Source organism: Erythrolamprus reginae, chromosome Z (genome assembly GCF_031021105.1).
Source record: "Erythrolamprus reginae isolate rEryReg1 chromosome Z, rEryReg1.hap1, whole genome shotgun sequence".
Lineage (NCBI taxonomy): Eukaryota > Metazoa > Chordata > Lepidosauria > Squamata > Dipsadidae > Erythrolamprus > Erythrolamprus reginae.
Window position 1 is genome coordinate 91,685,658 of NC_091963.1, and position 20,176 is coordinate 91,705,833.

At 44.2% G+C, this 20,176-nt stretch overlaps 1 protein-coding gene across 7 annotated transcripts in view; it reads right to left on the reverse strand.

Moving 5' to 3' along the window:
• The window catches only part of CENPC (centromere protein C), an 83,260-nt gene that overhangs the window by 24,980 nt on the left and 38,104 nt on the right, over positions 1 to 20,176 (reverse strand). For 4 of the 7 annotated variants that reach the window (XM_070726978.1, XM_070726979.1, XM_070726977.1 and 1 more), the window contains 2 exons: positions 17,688 to 17,756; positions 8,743 to 8,897 (listed from right to left, as the gene is read on the reverse strand). In XM_070726978.1, coding sequence (XP_070583079.1) covers positions 8,743 to 8,897; positions 17,688 to 17,756 — 224 coding nt within the window. Of the gene's footprint in view, positions 1 to 5,496; positions 5,580 to 7,595; positions 8,097 to 8,386; positions 8,464 to 8,742; positions 8,898 to 17,687; positions 17,757 to 20,176 lie in introns of those variants that run through there. The other 3 variants (XM_070726981.1, XM_070726980.1, XM_070726982.1) reach the window with 3 other exon arrangements.

Sequence of the window (20,176 nt, forward strand, 5' to 3'; positions counted from 1 at the left end):
GTAAATAAAGCTCTCCTCATCCGGGATCTGATCCTGGATGAGGAGGCCAACCTGGCATGTGTAACTGAAACCCGGCTGGGCCCGGAGGGAGGAGTTCCTCTCTCTGAAATCTGCCCAGCCGGGTTTCAGATATGGCATCAGCCTCAACCCCAAGGAAGGGGGGGAGGAGTGGCTATTATAGCCAGGGATTATAGGGGAATGGGGAAAAAGAAAAAAGAATTACCAGATGAATTTAATGATATAATGATTCATTAAATTAAAGGATATATGGAGAGAAATGCATAAAAATGAATATAAATATACTTATTATTCGAATTCACATAAAACATGGTCTAGATTGGATATGGTATGGATGGACATAGAGCTCCAAAAAGAGATTATAGCAGCTGAAATTGAACCAAATTTTTGGGCAGATCATAATCCAATAAGTTTTACAATTAAAGGAGATCAGGCCAAGAGACATAGATGGACAATGGATACTAAAACAATAAAAGAAAACCAATATAAACAGTATATAAAGAACTAGATATCTTTCTAGAAAAAAATTGGAATAATGATACATCGATTCAAAATATATGGGATACAACAAAGGCTTTTGTTAGAGGTTTAACAATAGCATACTCGAGCAAAAAGAAAAAAAATAGGAACAATCAAATGAGGGAATACCAGAAGGAACTAGAGGAATTAGAAACTAAGTGGTTAAAACATCCAGAAAATGTGGAAATAAAGGAAGAACGGGAATTAATTAAACAAAAAATTAATCTGATGGTACAGGAGGAGATAGCCCAAAAAATCAAATCCGTGAAACAGAATCACTTTGAACAAGCGAATAAGCCAGGAAGGTGGCTATCATATAAATTAAAAAAGCAAACCGAAAAGAAATATATCCAACAATTAGAAAATGAAATGGGAAACAAGTTGATATAGAGGAGAAAAAAATATAATTAAAAACTACTTTCAAGAACTATATAAAAAAGATGAAATAGGAGAAGACATAGAATTATATTTAAATGAGTCTGAAATACCACAAATATCCGAAAGTAATATAGATAGGATGGAGAAAGCACCCCACAAAGTAGGGGCCTAATGGTGGACCTCTGCCCCCTACTAATACCAACTGTGAATGACCAAAGTTAGGAGAACCACTGCCTCCCACTCCCAACCCCTCCAACCATCACTGAAGGATACATAGTCAATGGTATTGAAGACCACTGAGAAGTCAAGAAGCACCAGGATAGAGAATAACCTCTATCAGGGACGTTCCAGAGATCATCCATCAACATGACTGAAGTAGTTTCCTTGCTGTGAGTGGGCCTGGGTCAAGAAAATAGATTTCATCCAAGGACCACAGGAGCTGGAGGACCACCACTTTCTCAACAACCTGGCCTAAGGTTCTTCAACTCAGCTGGATCCAGGGATGGTGTCAGGCCAAAGCCATCATGTGGATTTAGAGCCTGCCACAGTAGTACAGCATTAGGGGAATTGGGAGGGGTAGTGAGAGGGAAAGTTACTAGCCACAACAAATTCCTTTATGCAAGCCGAGGTCATCTTTTGTTCTGCACCAACTGGAAAAAAGAGGAAGTTGGTGAAATCCCTGCCCTTGGACTGGTTCTCATGATGAACTTGCGGGTGTGGGGATGTAGGATGAACCTTAACTTGGGTGGGAACTGGGAAGACATTAGTATCAGAATGACGATGGCGTGAGCAACATGGCTCTGTTAATAAATCGAACCTTGAGTGAGAGAATTGGACTGAAACTTGATTTATTTCTCAGATGCTATTTGGGGCGCTAACAAACAATTCCAATACTCACTTTTCTTTGCAGCCTAAGCTCCCTTCCCTCCCCTCCCAGCCACAGGTAGAGTAAACTCAGGAGAAATGGAAGCCAAGGGGTTAACCAAAAAGCCTAAGATGAAAGGGTTTGGAATTTCCAGAAACACCCCCCCCCCCGATAGAACGAAAAGAATTGAAGGCACGGGAGAGGCATGGCAAAAAATAACTGCTTATGAAATGACTCCTGTCTCTTCTTGGAGCTGTGAAAGGCCAGAGGCCACCTGGTCACCCCCCTCGGATTGGAGATATCTGAGAACCCAAGTTGTCGATCAGCCAGAATTGGGGAACCTCTGATCTGTGTCCAGAAGCCAGTCATTGGCAGATCTTCCCAACTATTCTGGACGCCTAACTGTAAGTGGAGCAGCCCCCAAAGTTCTCAGGCTACCAAATGGGCATTGAGGGCCCCAGAGGATCCTTATACTGGGTTAAGGAAGGGGTCCCTGCGAAGGGAAGAAACCCCTTCGTTCTACACAGCTGCAAGTGGAGCCCCTAAAGGTCCTCCCATGGAATTGAAAACCACCTGGGTGACCCTTCCCTGTGCCCAGGTTGGCCCCCAGATCCAGTTGGGGAGGACCCCAGCATGTGAGACAAGAGCCTAAGGAACGCCCTGATATGAAGAAGCCTGGGACTGTGTATATTCCGGGAATGGGGTGGGCTCAGTGCCTATGGGGCCCCTGTCTCCCCCTTGCTCAGGATTCCAGCAGCCACCTCTCTTCACTGAAACAATGCGAACCGTTTCTTTTTCTGCTCAGCCCCCCTCCTTACAGAAGAATGGGACTGAGACAAAGCCCCCCCTAGCAGAGGGGTCCACAAGTGGGAGGATGGATATTGCAAGCTTGTCCTCCACATAGGGCCTACCCCTCTCACAGAAACTAGCAGGAGGTATCACTTTTCCCAGGTGAGAACAGATGGCTCCTTAGTAGCAGCTACCAAGGGGAAAATATTCACCAAACTGGATTTGAGAGTGGATTATTATTGCATCAGACTAAAGGAATGGTTTGAGTGGAAAACAGCTTTCAGCTGCCCATTGGGGAGTTTCCAATTCCGTGTCATGCCATTTGGCCTAAAAGAAGCCCCAGCAGTATTCATGCAGTACATAAATGAAGTCTTACACATCCACCTTCAAAATGGAGTCCTCGTGTATTTAGATGACATTCTTATCTACACAGCCAGAATCTGCCTGACCAAGTCTTGAAGAAACTTTTGGCTGCTAAACTCTATGTAAAACTTTCCAAATGCAAATGTCACAAAACATCAGTAAACTATCTCAAACAAAGGCATAGAGATGGACCCAGCCAAGGTGAAGGCTGTACTTGATTGGCAAACTCCCTGCACACGCAAACAATTGCAGAGTTTCTTAGGATTTGCAAACTTCTACCAACAGTTCATTCCAGCTTTCGCTGAAGTTGCCTTGCCCCTAACTGAACTACTAAAGACTGGGTCAACCCCTACTAAGTCCAAACCTTCTCAACCTATTAGGTGGACAATGGAATGCCAGAGGGTTTTCGAAGGGCTCAAAAGACTTTTTGCAAAGGAGCCAATCCTGCAACACCCTGACCCAGAGCGAAAGTTTGTGATACAGTCAGATGCCAGTCATGTGGCAATAGCGGCTGTGTTATTACAGGAGAATGGGAAGGGACAGCTGTTGCCGCATGCATACCTTTCCAAAAAGCGAAAGGAGATGGGCCATATGGGAGAAGGAAGCGTTTGCTATACGTGTGGCATTTAATAATAATAATAATAATAGTAATTTATTAGATTTGTATGCTGCCCCTCTCCAAGGACTCGGGGCGGCTCACAACAATAATGAAATACAATAAACAGGGGTACAAATCTAATATTAGTAAAAGCCAGAATTAAAACTCCTTAATATTAAAAAACACAATCAATACTACACAATCATACCATTCTCAAGTGCTATAGTCAGCAGAGGCGGGGAGGAATCAGTCCCCCCAAACCTGGCGGCATAAGTGAGTCTTTATCATCTTGCAGAAGACGGGGAGGGTCGGGGTAATTCAAATCTCCGGGGGAGCTGATTCCAGAGGGCGAAAACCCCAGTATAACAGCCAGAGAGGAAGAAATCCATCCGATCGTTCCATGCTTTCCCCAACCTTCAGAAAGTAAAGAGAAAGTTGCAACTGTCCACACCAGGGACCAGACTAAGAGACAACCCTCACTAGGAGAAAAGGAGTGGGAAAACAAATTGAAGTCTGCTTTGCCAACTGACCACAAGGAAGTCCTAACACTGAGGGAAGGTTTAGCTTGGAAGGGAACCAAATTATACGTGCCTGCCAGCCTGCGATTAGAGATTCTCCAACAGAGTCATGATTCCAGACTAGGTGGTCATTTCGGGTTCCTGAAAACATTGCACCTAGTATGGATGCAGTTCTGGTAGCCTAGGATGTGAGCAGAAGTTGAAGATTACATGAGAAGTTGTGCCACCTGGAAACATAGATCTGGAAAACCTCCAGGAATGCTGCAGCAAGTCACCAATCCTAGCAGACCCTGGGAAGAAATAGCGATGGATTTCATCGTGGAACTCCCCAAGAACAAGGGCAACAATGTTATTTGGACTGTCATCAATCTATTTTCCAAACAAGCTCATTTCATTGCTTGTTCGGGACTACCTACAGCCAGACATCTGACTAAGTTATTCCTAAAACACATTTACAGGTTGCATGGAATCCCCCGTAGAATCATATCAGACCAGGGGGTCCAATTCACTGCTAGATTCTGGAGAGAATTCGTCCGCACCATTGGTTCCACCCAAGAACTTAGCGCTGCGTTCCATTCTTTCACAAATGGAGCAGCTGAGAAAGCTAATGCCCTAGTGGAACAATACCTCAAATGTTATGTGAGTTACCAACAAACCAATTGGGTTGAAATAATGCCTTTAGCGGAAGTAGTGTACAACAACTCCATACACAGCAGTATGGGACTAACTCCTTTCCAGGTCACCAGTGGACAAGATTTCGTTCCCATGCCAGAACTACTTACAGAACCTCCCTCATCCATCACGCTGGCTTAGTGCAGACCTGGGCAAAGGGCGGCCCGTGGACCGCATCCATCCTGCCCGCTGTCTGTGACCGGCCCGTGGAGGTTGGTCCAATCTGCACGCATGCATGCAAAAACCAAATGCCAAGTAGCATTTTCAAACACTGTGCAATGGAGTCAGACGTCCTCGCCACTTTCACGCAGAAGTGGCGCCCTGGGAAAAAAGCAGTGGTCGTGGCGTGCCTGTTGCTCGGCTGACGGCATTGCTTACACTGGAGCTCTTACCTCGCCTCTCCAACTTTCCCATAAGTTGACTTAACCTTCTTTGGGCATTCGCGGCAGAGCCTCTCCCACCCCCATCCCCACCGAGGCGCATGACGGGGCGCAGAAGATTTTGTGAGAGAGGGAAAAGAGAGAGAGAAAGAAAGAAAAGGGAAAGAGAAGTGGAGAGGAAGGAAAGAAAGGAGAAAGGGAGGGAGAAAGGGAGGGAGGGAGGAGAAATTCTCTTTCCATGACCTTTTGCAAAAGTCCAATAAATGTTCATTTTTTTATTGTTCATTGGTTTCATTGGCCTTTCCAAAAAACTTAAAGCAAACCCCCTACCCCACCTCTCAGGGGAAAAGGGGGGGGGAGGTGGAAGAGGAATCCAAAGCTACTTTCAGGCAAAACCTCCACTATGTTTTCTCAACTGACAATGTAGGTCAGTTGAAAAGAGGCAGATGAAAGGAATATTTTGAAAGAGAAGTAAAGGACTGCCCAAAAGCAGAAATAAAAGGCAGAGAAAATCAGAGACAGAAGCTTCTCTCCATCCGGAGAAGGAAGGAAGGGAGGGAGGAAGGGAGGGAGGAAAAATGGAGGGAGGAAGGAAGGAAAGGAGAAATGGAGGGAGGAGAAATGGAGGGAGGGAGGAAGGAAGGAGAAATGGAGGGAGGGAGGAAGGAAGGAGAAATGGAAGGAGGGAGGGAGGAAGGAAAGAAGGAGAAATGGAGGGAGGGAGGAGGGAAGGAAGGAAGGAAAAATGGAGGGAAGGAGGAAGAATGAAATGGAGGGGAGTACTTTTGAGGAGGGGAGTTTTTCTCTCAACATAATTCAAACAATACAGTAGTATTGGGTAGAACTGAGTTAATTATATTAGTCCGGCCCTCTAAAACCATCCCAATTTCTCATGCGGCCCAATGTCAAAATTAATTGCCCACCCCTGGCTTAGTGGATGGAGAAACTGAGGAGAGGATGGGAGGACATCAAGAAGGTGCTGACAGAAGCAGCACAAGCCTACAAGAATCAAGCAGACAAACACCAGTCTCTCCAACCCCCCTTTAAAGTAGGAGATAAAGTTTTCTTGTCAACCAAATACATTCGGCTAAAGCTGCCTAGCAAAAAGCTAGGTTCCAAATTTCTAGGCCCTTTCCCAATTGTGAAAGTAATCAACCCGGTCACGGTGCAGCTTGCATTGCCTAGAATCCTAGGGAGAATCCATTCTGTATTTCACTGCAGCCTGCTTAAGCCAGTGATCGGATCCAACATCAGGCCACATGCACAGTTGCCCCCTCCCCCTGTAGTGATACAGGGGGAAACCCACTATGAAGTGAAATGATTTTGGATTTCCACATTTTCTGGGGTAAATTGCAGTAAATTGGAAGCGGTACCCTCTGTTGGAGGCTACCTGGGTTATGAGTCGGGATGTCAAGGCTGATAGGTTAATTAAGAAGTTCCACAAAAATTACCTGATCAAATCAAAGTGTACCCCTGGGGGGGGGGGAGGGTCTAAGAATGATACTAACCCCTATGTTTTATTATATTGTTTCAGGAGGTGGTTCTTTGCTAAGGGGGGAGGCACCTGTCAGGCTGAAGCCATCATGTGTATTTTGAGACTTTGGCCTGCCACAGTAGTATAGCATTAGGGGAATTGGGAGGGATAGTGAGTGAGAGGGAAAGTTACTAGCTACAACAAATTCCTTTATTCGAGCCAAGGTGATCTTTTGTTCTGCATCAACTGAACAAAAGAGGAAGTTGGTGAAATCCCGTCCCTCGGACTGGTTCTCATAATGAACTTGTGGGTGTGGGGATGTAGGATGAACCTTAACCTGGGTGGGAATGATGATGGTGTGACCAACATGGCTCTGTTAATAAATCAAGTGAGAGAATTGAGTGAGAGAATTGGACTGGAACTTGATTTATTTCTCAGATGCTATTTGAGGCATTGACGTTGGAATATTTCTTGAAGAGGGGAAGGTTTCCTGATATAGTTAATTAATTAGATTCAAGAATTCTTTCAATAGATAACAATCAATCCTCAAGTTTATAATATACGCAGCCGATCTTACTCTCTGATTTCCACTAGTAGCTCTTCTTCTCCTCGCCAGCTTAGAGATCTCTTATTTTCCTCCCTTCTCCTAAAATTTTATTTTATTTTATGGATCTCAGTATCTTACTTTCAAGTTTCCAAATGATAAATCTCTTGCTGTTTTTCCATTTCTCAATCTCTTAAAAGTTTCTTCCTGGCCAGTTAATAACGGCCATCATGTTTCAAACTATTTGTATATTACGAACATCCAGTTTCTCGTTACTCCTGATCTCCCTGCCCAGAAGAAAGATCAAGACAAGAAAAAAAGTATTGTAATCCTTTAAATCCTTTAAATTTTCATTGTTTATTCCATCTTTCCCTCTTGAAGCCTTTAAGTCCTGCCATCAATCTTTTTTTTTTTTGCAGTCACTATTGCTGTGACTCTTCCAGTTCTGCAGCTTTTGGTTTCAATTTCCTTTTCACTTGCCACGTAAGTCAGTTCTGAGCTTGAACCCTCTTGCTCTTTCAGATTTTCAATTTTCCCTCTTTTTCAGGTAGCTTTTTCTTCACTTTTCGTCTTCCTTCTATATGGCTCTCACTGCTAAAGCCAGCAAGAATGGCTGGTTTTTCCTTGTCGAAATTGAGGGGTTTCTCCTATTCCTTCAAGGCAATTGCGAGTTGCTTCAAGATCTCCAGATCTTCCCCTTTCTTCCAGCAGTCCCTCCAAGTTTGAATATGTTATATCAGCCCCCACCCCAGATGAGGAAATACAAGCTTCACCCTAATCCTTCTTTCATTAAATATATCACTTCTGCAGTCGTTTACGTTTTAGCCTCCAGTCCTCTAATCATCTTTGTTGCTCTTTTTCTGCACATCTCAACATTTTTAAAAAAATTATTTGTAACTTGCCTTTATTATTGTTACAAATAACTCAAGGTGAACATAGCCAACAAACATTCTTCCTCCTATTTTTCCTACAACAAACCTGCAAGGTGAGTTTGGCTGAGATAAGTTATTTCAGAAGTTACAATTTATATTACATGCTGATAAATGTGAAAATTACGTTTTTTTCCAAAGCATTTTAATTATCAATTGTTAATATCAACAGGACAAAATTTCCAATGTTAACTATTATTTGTTAAAATGTATACATACTGTACCTTATATATATTTATAATCTCATATTCAGAAAAACTTTTATACATATTTTATGCATAAAATTAAGCTAAAATAATAGCTGAACACAGTAAGTCTATATCATGAAAGTTATTTTCAGCCCAAACTGTGCATTCTATCAATACACAATAAACACGTCTATTATTTTACTTGAGATTCTGTTTAGAACATCCCTCCTAAATGGAAGAAAGAAAGCATATTCATACATAAAGACACTAGACAAATTAAGAAGATATAATTCTGCTGTGTCTACATGAAGGATCAAAATTATTAGCCTACAGTAGTAGGAAGAAACAAGTGTTAGTACTTCTATGTTTCTATGTTAATATAAGATTGGAAGAAAAATAATTAATTCCTGCTCTATGAGGAAGAATTAAAATTGGCTAAAATATAATTTAATATTAAGTATTAATCTTGTGAATACAAGTTAGAAAGAAAAGCAATACAATACTTACCAATGTGTCTGTGTGGGAATACTGAAATCCCTTTTCTTTTAATGGGTTTAATATTATTTTTCCAGAAGCAAAGGAAGGTGTACTCAAGTATTTATAAATGGACAATATTTCATTACTAATGCAAGAAGCGGGTGAACTACCATTATGTACACATTCTGTTATGAAATCAGAAAAAAATATTAATAGAACAAAATATTAGATAATATTTATCCTTGCATTGTCATTCATAGGCAAGAATTTGTTTACATTTTCTTAAAAGATAAAGAAGCCATAAGCACATTTTGTGTCCCAGGCAATATCAAAACTGTAGAATATATGCAAAGTTGAGAATACTTTTTACATAAAAATGGGTTAAGTTTCTGCTTTGCTCTTCTGTGTGGAAAATTACATTCTGTAGCATTTGTATCATTTTTGAGTGTAATAATAACTGCACAAAATTTTGACTTAAAAGACAAGTTGGCAGTAGATTTGGTATGAGAAAGACAAGTAGAACTTTGTGCCAAAGTAAATAAGAAGGCAATTCAAGAGGATACATTTATACAGTGGTACCTCTACTTAAGAATGCCTCTTCTTACAAACTTTTCTAGATAAGAACTGGGTGTTCTTTTATTTTTTTGCCATTTTCCACTTACAAACCCGAGCCTCCGAAATTGTAATCAGAAAAGGCAGAGAGAGGCCTCGATGGAGCCTTTCTAGGAATCTCCTGGGAGGAAACAGGGCCGGAAAAGGCAGGAGAAGCCTCCGTGGGGCCTCTCTAGGAATCTCCTGGGAGGAAACAGGGCCGGAAAAGGCAGGAGAAGCCTCCGTGGGGCCTCTCTAGGAATCTCCTGGGAGGAAACAGGGCCTCCACCCTCCCTGTGGTTTCCCCAATCGCATGCATTATTTGCTTTTACATTGGGAAAAATTGCTTCTTACAAACTTTTCTATTTAAGAACTTGGTAACGAAACGAATTAAGTTCGTAAGTAGAGGTACCACTGTACTGTGTTTACCTGAAAATAAGACCAAGTCTTATTTTCTTTTGATCTCCGAAATAAGTGCATGCTCAAGGCCAACGAGCCACAGTTGCAGCTTTTTCCTGCTTTAGCTTTGCCTTCAGTCAGAAGCGGGGTGGTTCATGGCAAAATGATGGGTGAATTCGCTTGCAAGGTATTTGCAGGAGGGGAGGGTTGCTTGGGTAGTAGGCTGAGAAAATGGAGTTAATATGTGAAGTATGGATAAAAGTTGAGCTTGTAAAGATGCATATATAGAGAAAACATATTTCAGCATAGTTGATGTGAATACCATTATCTCTACCAGAATGGCCCAAATCTTCTCACACATACTCTAATAATATAAAAAGAATAAGCCAAATCTTCTCTCAGATGTTGTAATGATATCAAAAGAATGGCCTGCACTGAGGATCAAGACAACTTTATCGGTTATTGAAGTTGGCTATAATTCAGGTCATGACAGCCTTTCAACCAGATATGTTAGTATACAACCAGTTTCACCCCTTGCTGAATGGGAACAGGGCAATAAGAAGAGGATGGGAATCAGGATTATTTTTACAGAACACAAAATTAACAAATGACATTAGTCATTTGCTGTGATCATACCCAAAACACTTTCCTCCTCTATTTCCTCCGCAATAACTCTGTGAAGTGAGTTAAGTTGAGCTGAGTGAATGACTGACCCAAGGTTATCCAGCTGGCTTTCATGGCCAAGGCAGGATTTGATGCCAGGGACTCCTGCTTTTCTAGCCTTTAACCACTTGACCAAATTTACCCTAAGTGTGTTTTGATTGAGTAAAACACACTTTTAAGTAAAAAAAAATGACATACAATTTTTATTAACGATATATTTGGGTTAGATATCAGAGAACTGGCAATGGTTGATGATTAAATGGCCTTCTAAAAGTCCAGTTTGCTCAATTTGATTTATTTTATTTATTTTATTTATATGCCACTCCACTCAAGGAGTTGGGGCAGCTTACAACATATCAAGGAAACAATATAAATATCCTAAATCCAATTCATTCATTCATTGATCTAAAAACCTCAGTAACATAAAAACTCACTTATTCCCATTGAAACAACAGGCATACATTACATTTGTTAGCCAGAGGGCTTTAGGTCTAGTGGCCCCAAACTTGGTAGCATACATGAGTTTTAGACTCTTGTGGAAGATGAGGAGGGTGGGGGCAGTACAAATCTCTGGTGGGAGCTGGTTCCAGAGGGCCGGAGCCCCCATAGAGAAGGCTCTTCCCCTAGACCTCGCCAAGCAATATTGTCTAGTTGTTGGAACCTGGAGAAGGCCGACTATATCGGACCTACCCAGTCGCTGAAACTCATGCATCAGGAAGCGATCCTGCAAGTAATCTTGTCCAAAGCTATGTAGGGCTTTATAGGTCATAAACAACCCTCTCTGAATTGCGTCCAGAAACCAATCAGCAGCCAGTACGGTCCGGAGTGCTGGAGAAATATGGGTGTGCCTTGGAAGGCCCATGACCGCTCATGCGGCTGCATTTTGCACTAGTCAGTCGAGGTGACTGGGGCTAAACGTCTTTGTCCATCTGTCTGGGAGGAGTTTGACTTAGTGTCACCTGATGAAGTGGACAAGGCCATTGGAGCTGTGAGTTCCGCCACCTGTTTACTGGATCCGTGTCCCTCTTGGCTGGTTTCCGCCAGTCGGGAGGTGACACGGAGCTGGGTCCAGGAGATTGTCAACGCCTCCTTGGGGAGGGGGTCCTTTCCGGCCCTTTATAAGGAGGCACTTGTGCGCCCCCTCCTCAAGAAGCCTTCCCTGGACCCAGCCGTGCTTAATAACTACCGTCCAGTCTCCAACCTTCCCTTTATGGGGAAGGTTGTTGAGAAGGTGGTGGCTCTTCAACTCCAGCGGTCCTTGGAAGAAGCCGATTATCTAGGTCCTCAACAGTCTGGATTCAGGCCCGGCTACAGCACGGAAACTGCTTTGGTCGTGTTGATGGATGATCTCTGGCGGGCCCGGGACAGGGGCTTGTCCTCTGTCCTGGTGCTCCTTGACCTCTCAGTGGCTTTCGATACCATCGACCATGGTATCCTTCTGCACCGGCTGGAGGGGTTGGGAGTGGGAGGCACTGTTCTCCAGTGGTTCTCCTCCTACCTCTCCGGTCGGTCGCAGTCGGTGTTAGTGGGGGGTCAGAGGTCGACCTCGAGGTCTCTCCCTTGTGGTGTGCCTCAGGGGTCGGTCCTCTCCCCCCTGCTATTTAATATCTACATGAAACCGCTGGGCGAGATCATCCAAGGACATGGGGTGAGGTATCATCAATACGCCGATGATACCCAGTTATACATCTCCACCCCATGTCCAGTCAACAAAGCAGTGGAAGTGATGTGCCGGTGCCTGGAGGCTGTTGGGGCCTGGATGGGTGTCAACAAACTCAAACTCAATCCAGACAAGACGGAGTGGCTGTGGGTCTTGCCTCCCAAGGACAATTCTATCTGTCCATCCATTACCCTAGGGGGGGAATTAATGACCCCCTCAGAGAGGGTCCGCAACTTGGGCGTCCTCCTTGACACACAGCTCACATTAGTGAAACATCTTTCAGCTGTGGCGAGGGCGGCGTTTGCCCAGGTTCGCCTGGTGCGCCAGTTGCGGCCCTATTTGGACCGGGAGTCACTGCTCACGGTCACTCATGCCCTCATCACCTCGAGGCTTGACTACTGTAACGCTCTCTACATGGGGCTACCTTTGAAAAGTGTTCGGAAACTTCAGATCGTGCAGAATGCAGCTGCGAGAGCAATTATGGGCTTCTCTAAATATGCCCATATCACTCCAACACTCCGCAGTCTGCATTGGTTGCCGATCAGTTTCCGGTCACAATTCAAAGTGTTGGTTATGACCTATAAAGCCCTTCATGGCACCGGACCAGAATATCTCCGGGACCGCCTTCTGCGGCACGAATCCCAGCAACCGGTTCGGTCCCAGAGTTGGCCTTCTCCGGGTCCCATCGACTAAACAATGCCGTCTGGCGGGACCCAGGGGAAGAGCCTTCTCTGAGGCGGCTCCGACCCTCTGGAACCAGCTCCCCCCTGAGATTAGGATTGCCCCCACCCTCCTTGCCTTTCGCAAACTTCTTAAAACCCACCTCTGCCGTCAGGCATGGGGGAACTGAAAGATCTCCCCCTTGCCCATGTTGTTTTGGTGTTAGATTGATTGTGTGCTTCTTTTTTTATATTCTGGGGTTGATTTTTATGAATTTTTTAGCTTAAATTGTAATTGGATTGGTGGGTATTGGATTTGTTATTATGTATTGTTTTTACCTTGTTGTGAGCCGCCCCGAGTTTGCGGAGAGGGGCGGCATATAAATCCAATAAATCTAATCTAATCTATTTGCAGTTTCTGAACACTCTTCAAAGGTAGCCGCATGTAGAGAGCATTGCAGTAGTCGAACCTCAAGGTGATAAGGGCATGAACGACTGTGATTAAGGACTCCCTGTCCAGATAGGACTGCAACTGGTGCACCAGGTGAACTTGGGCAAATGCCCTCCTCGCCACAGCCGAAAGATAATGTTCAAAAGTCAGCTGTGGATTAAGGAGGATGCCCAAGTTGTGAACTCTCTCTGAGGGGATCAACACCCCCCTCCCCCGAGTGATGGACGGGCAGATGGATCTGTTCTTGGGAGGCAGAACCCACAGCCACTCCGTCTTGTTGGGGTTGAGTCTGAGCCTGTTGATGCCCATCCAGACCCTCACAGCCTCCAGACAGCGGCGCATTACTTACACTGCTTCACTGAGTGGACATGGGGTGGAAATGTATGCTGAGTATCATCAGCCTACTGATGATAACTTACCCCATGCCCTCAGATGATATCACCCAGCGGTTTCATGTAGATATGAAACAGCAGGGAGGAGAGGACTTACCCTGGAGTAACCCCACAAGAGAGGGACCTAGGAGTCGACATCTGATTCCCTGCTAACACTAATTGTAACCGACCGGAGAGGTAGGAGGTGAGCTACCATAAAACAGTGCTTCCCACTCCTAACCCCTACAGCTGGCGCAGAAGGATACCATGGTTGATATTGAAAGCCGCCAAGGTCAAGAAGCACCAGGATAGAGGAATGACTCCCATCCCAGGCCTGCCAGAGGTCATCCATTAGTGCGACCAAAGCTGTTTCCGTGCTGTAGCTGGACCTGAATCCTGACTGTTGTGGGCCCAGATAATCGGCTTCATCCAAGGACTCTTGGAGCTGGAGTGACACTACCTTCTCAACAACCTTTCCAACAAAGGGAAGATTGAAGACAGGATTATAGTTCTTAAATACAGCTGGGTCCAGGGAAGGCTTCTTAAAGGAGCTGGAAAGGATCCTTCCCTCAAAGAAGCATTGACAATCTCCTGGCCTCAGCTCCATGTCACCTCCCTGCTGGCCAAAATCAGACAAAAGGGACATGGATCCAACAAACAGGTGGTGGAGTTCACAGCTTCCATAGCCTTGTCCACTTCATCAGGCATTGCCAGGTCAAAGTCCTCCCAAACAACAGGATTAAGACGAGTCTGTCATCTTGACTGACACATTGTCAGCCGACACTGCATTTTAATTGGAGTCAAGGTCTGTCTGGATGTGGGCAACTTTATCAGAAAATCCTCAGCACTAACCAAGGGTTCGCCCCCCCCCCCCCCAGTTAAGCTGGGCGGGATTCCGCAGATGCAAACGAGGCAACATGGTACGTGCATCTTGTCACCCTGAGCGCCACTTTGTAAGTCTCCATATGAGCTCTTACAAGTGCTCGATCAGATTCAGATGTACTTTTCCTCCAATGCTTCTCTTCTGGCGTTTCATCCCCCAGAGTTCCTCAGTGAACCAAGGAGATCCCCAGGGTCTACTGCCCCAGAGAGGTAGCAAAGGCGCAATTCAGTCTACAGTCCCCACCGTTGCCATATTCCAGGCAGCTGCAAGGGATTCTGCCGAACTGAGTACAAGCGAATCCGGTAAAACCCCAAGTGCCCTCTGAAAGCCCTCTAGGTCCATCAGGCACCTGGGGTGGAACCACCTAATTGGTTCCACCTCCTTGCAGGAAAGGATTGGAGCCTTAAAATCCAGCCGTAGCAGAAAATGATCTGACCATGACAAAGGCAAGATATCTAAGCCACTTAATTTCAGATCATTACTCAACTGCTCCGAGAGGAATACCATATCGGGAGTGTGCCACCCTCCTTGTGAGTCGGACCCTGAATTACTTGGGTCACATCCATGGTTGCCATGGAGGCCATGAACTCCACCAACCCAGAGGATTCACTGAGTAATGGTAGATTTAGGTCCCCCCAGACAATAAATCTGGGGAACTCCACTACCAGCCCAGCTACCTCCTCAAATAGTGCAGGCAAGGCTCTTGAGACACTGCTGGGAGGCAGGTACGTGAGCAACAGGCCCACCTGAACCCCTAGATCCAACTTCACAAAGAGGGACTTACAATCCGCTATCTCAGGAGCAGTGAGCCTGCGTAGGCTGATGGTCTTCTTGGTTATAATAGCCACTCCTCCCCCCTTTCCTGGGGTCGTGGCTAGTGCCACACCTGAAACATAGCTGGGCATATTTCAGATAGAGGAACTCCTCCTTCTGGACCCAGCCAAGTCTCAGTCATGCGTGACAGGTCAGCTGCCTTATCAAGGAGTAAATCCTGAATGAGGGGAGCTTTATTTACAACCGACTTGGCATTAAGTAGCAATAGTCTGAGCCCAGGGTCTGGATTTTGTACAGTGAGCTCTTGTTCCCCGAGAGTGGTCTATCCCATGTCTCCCACCATATCTGCATCTCCCTAGCATGATGAGAATATTCCGGCCCTCTGCCACCCCAGAGATAGGCTCTCCCACTCCCCCTGCCTCTAGTGTGCCAGAAAAACTGGTCCTTCCATTTACCTCACTTGTCCCAAACATCCTCTCCATCCATTCATATTCACTCATCCTTGGCTAAAAATTAACCCCCCTTAATTTAATTAAAAGCAGCAATAATAAAAATGTGTATTCATCCCTCAAACATACCCCACTCATCCATTCATCCATAATACAGCCTCTCCATTTACCCCCCTCCCCACTAAAACATTATAAAGTTAAAATCACAGATAGTTAAGATAATTAAAACAAGGTTAACAGGTGTTAAGACAGATGTTAAAACAGTGCTTGTTAAGCTATTAGAATATTGCACAGTCCACTCAAAGTATTAAAAGGATTACAGTCTCAGTTCTTCAGCAGGGCTAAAGAAATTGGTATGTGCCCTCCAATTGTTCTCTTTTCCATTGGATCCTATCTCCTCCCCTTCTTAGGTCTTAAAATTAGTAATGGGGAAAGCTGCAATGAATACATTACCCCAAAACAACAACCACCACCCCAGTTTTAAAACTTCACCAAGGCTCTCAATGCTCTCAGTGCAAAGTGAGGGAGAAGCAGCTGTCCCCAGAATTACATCCTCAGTGTCCTCAGTGTTAGCTGCATTTCAATTCTGTTCGTCACAGCGTTTCTGGCTGACTCTTAACTTTGTCCTTTGCAGTCCTTAGTGTTGGCCACTCTCACTCGCTAGCATCTCCTGCTCTAATCAAAGGAAACCACTCTGCGAGCTGTTTGGGGATCCCGTCTTCAGTGTTATCTCTCAGCAAATTCTCTAACTGTTCCCACGGCATAAGCTGCTCTCGCCGGTCAACACCCAGGCTCCATTTACTCCATTACATCCTGCTCCAGCAGCCCCGGTCTCTGTCCGCTTTCTTCCAATTGCTGCTCTCCACCTCCTCGGCATTGGTCCTTCTCACCAGCTGATGCCCTCAGTCTCGCCCACGGCAGCTGGCATACAATTCCCACCGACACCCTCGGTCTCATCATGACAGCACTGGTGCTCTGGCTATCCCTCTCCTGGAGCCAGCCTCTCTCACCAGATGTCTCCAAGGTTGGGTAGGGCTGGTCAGATACAATGTTGTTCAATGTTTACCATTCACTAGGTAACATCTTCCCCTATAGCCGCCATCTTCTGTACTCGGAACTCACTGAAGTCCATGAAGAGGGACTGCATTGTCGAGTTTCCCTTACACTTTTGGATAGAATTTGGGCATCAACAGAAAGAGGAGTTCTATCTGGCACACTGGTACACAAGTACCAGATGAAACCTTGCTTAATCACAATTTAGTGAAACCGTCTTTACTAGTTACGGACGTTCTTCTCCTCCCTCTTACACTGTCAGACCGGAACTGGGAAAACCGGAATGGTGTTACCTTGTGTCCAGTAGTCCACCAATTTTAGATAAAACTGTCTACCACAGAGCTTGATAAAGATGCGTCACAGAGTAGATTAGATTAGATTAGATTTATTGGATTTATATGCCGCCCCTCTCCGCAAACTCGGGGCGGCTCACAACAATAATAAAAAACAGTACATAATAACAACAAGTAACTGAATACATACACCCAATTTTGGGACTTTTAAAAATATCAACACTCCTATAGATTTTTTTTTACTTGACAGCTGTTATTTAAAATGTGTTATTTGGTTAAGCCATTTGGCTTATTTATATTGATCTACAAGATCAATTAAAAGTAAATATTTTTATTTTTTTAGCTGGGAGACAATCTCCAAAGCCCAGATTGGTACGCCTTCAAGAAAAGTGCTACAGTAGTATTGGAAATGATCAATACATGTGCTGATGAAGCCAGGGGATAAACACTGGATCATATAGTGACTAGCTGTCAACTCAGAACTTATGCAGGGGGAAAATGAAGACTTTCCAATTAATATTTAATTAAAAAATGCCCTAGATATTAATATATAGAGCACTTATTTTATGAATCAACCAATTTTAAAATGTATCTTGTAACTTAATACAGTATATAACTTCTTGAATTTCATATATTTTACAAAGTTAACCATACATCATTATATGTGTATCATATTATGTGTTCTTTATATTTATCAAAGCATTTTTAAAACTATGTCATATCACTCACCTAGAAGAATGTGTTGATTAGATACTTTATCAAAAATAACTGCTGGATGAAAAAAAGGTTGCACATTCTCTGCAAAACAATAAAAAATAGAGGATTAGGCTGAAAGGCAGACAGTTACAGGCACTGTTCCCCCTAAGGTGCGTGCGTGTGTGCTGGCGCACCCAGCAACCCTGCGCAAGAGCCGAGTGCTATTCCGCCCACCCGGGGCTGTTCTCTCTCCTTGGCTAGTTGGCGGGGGCGCCACACCTTCTGGAGGTGCAGCTCCCACGTGGCCCAGGAAGGAAGAGGTTCAGGGAGCCCCCGCCCACCATCCCCACCAAGACAGAGAAGTCAAGATAGAGAGAGAAGACAAGAGAGAGGGGGGAGAGAGAGAGAGAGGTAAACAGACTTGAGGGGACGCAGAAGGCAGGCAGGCACTGGACTGTGGGTGAGACCTGCCAGTCATCCCAGCCCAGCCCCAGAGCCACATCCGGCAGGATTTGAGAGAGGGAAGTAAGATCAACAGTCTTCCAGAACCACCTGCCAACCACCCACAGAAGACCCATCCATTGTCAGCCAGGGTTTTAAAGGGGGGGGGGGGAAGCACAATGCCAGTTCTCATCACTCCCATGCTTTAGTTCGCTCTAGGAGGTGCTCAGCGGGAGATGGAGCAGCGGAAGCACTGGGGCCCTTGAGAGAGAGAAAGAAAGAGGGGGAGGGAAGAGAAATGGGGAGGAAGAGAGAGGGGAAAAGGGAAGGAGGGAGAGAGAGAAAGAAGGAGGAAGGGAGGAGAGGGAGAGAGAAAGAGAAAAGAAAGAGAAAGAAAGAGGGAGGGAGAGAGAGAGAGAAGAGAGAAAGAAAGGTAGGAAGGAACAGAGAGAGCAAAATCTAGTTTGAAATATCTCAACTATTTAAGTGGCATTTTGATACTTAGAAGAGTTATCATCTGATTATCTGCGATGCAAGTTTTTTGTGGAGGATTTACAAGGCCATGTAAAAGCAAATTGGTCATGTTTAATGTTTCTATGCAGGATAATGACAAATTCCCTTCTAATTTTATTGTAAATAAATTTTACTGTAAATAATTTTATTGTAAATCACTTTACTAAACAAATAATTCCCTCAACACTGTCAAACTTTTTACTAAGTCTGCACTTCTATTTCTACTAGTTTTTTCTCATCATTCCTATCACCCATTTCCTCCCATTTAGGACTGTGTGACTGTAACTTGTTGCTTGTATCCTAAATTTTTTATTAATATTGATTGTTTCTTCATTGCTTATTTGACCCCTATGACAATCATTGAGTTGTACCTCATGATTCCTGACAAATCTATATTTTCTTTTATGTACACAGAGAGCATGGGCACCAAGACAAATTCCTTGTGTGTCCAATTACACTTGGCCAATAAAGAATCCAATCCAATCCAATAAATGCATTTTACAGATGTCATATTTTCAGTTTTTTTAAAAAATTCAGCAACTTATTTCTGTACAAATGTTTAAAAGTATAGCCTTTTCTAATTGAATATTGTGGTTTTTTTAATTCTCTGAATTGCTGCTGAATGTTGCTTTTGCAACCAAAAAAAAAATCAAAACAACCTCCTTAAGGTGCAAGTCAGCTGAAAGTCCTAGAGAGACTGAAAGTAGATAATTCATTAACAATCAAGGCATGCCAACCGATCTGTGCTGGAAGTATACAGTATAGTTCAAGTCAGTTTCCTGAACTGAAGCACGTGGATACTAGACATAGAAGTTGTTTACGGTTATTCTCGGTTTCTGAAAGTACTGTCTACAAGATGGGAAGATGTTCCTCTAAAGAGATGTCTTTTGTGGCTTGTACAGATATTTTAAAATTTAAAACATTTTCTAACTGCCTTGTATAATAATAACAACAGAGTTGGAGGGGACCTTGGAGGTCTTCTAGCCCAACGCCCTGCTTAGGGCAGGAAATTCTACACTACTTCAGACAAATGGGTATCCAAAACTTCTAGTGTTGGAGCATTCACAACTTCTGCTGGCAGGTTCTTCCACGGATTAATTCATTGTTCTGTCAGGAATTTTCTCCTTCGTTCTAAGTTGCTTCTCTCCTTGATTAGTTTCCACACATTGCTTCTTGTCCTATCTTCAGATGCTTTGGAGAATAGGGTGACTCCTTCTTCTTTGTGGCAACCCCTGAGATATTGGAACACTGCTACCATGTCTCCCCTGGTCAAGGGAATCTTGTTTTGGGATTCCTCATCCTCTGAAAGGCCTTGGAAAGGGTCATCCCTGTCTTCTGCATCCTCGTCTTCTTCATTCTCATCTTGTAGGTCTCAGAGTCTGGTTCTTGTGGGACTCTGTAGGTTGAGAAGGAACTCACGGGCCTAGGGGCGTGGAGGGGGACGAGATTGAGAGGGTGCATTGATGACCGACAGCTTGGCATCAATGGCTTGAGATAAAGCAGAATACATAGTTTGGAGCCCTGGAGAAAGGTTAGTAATAGGAGTAGGTAATAAAGAAGATACCCTA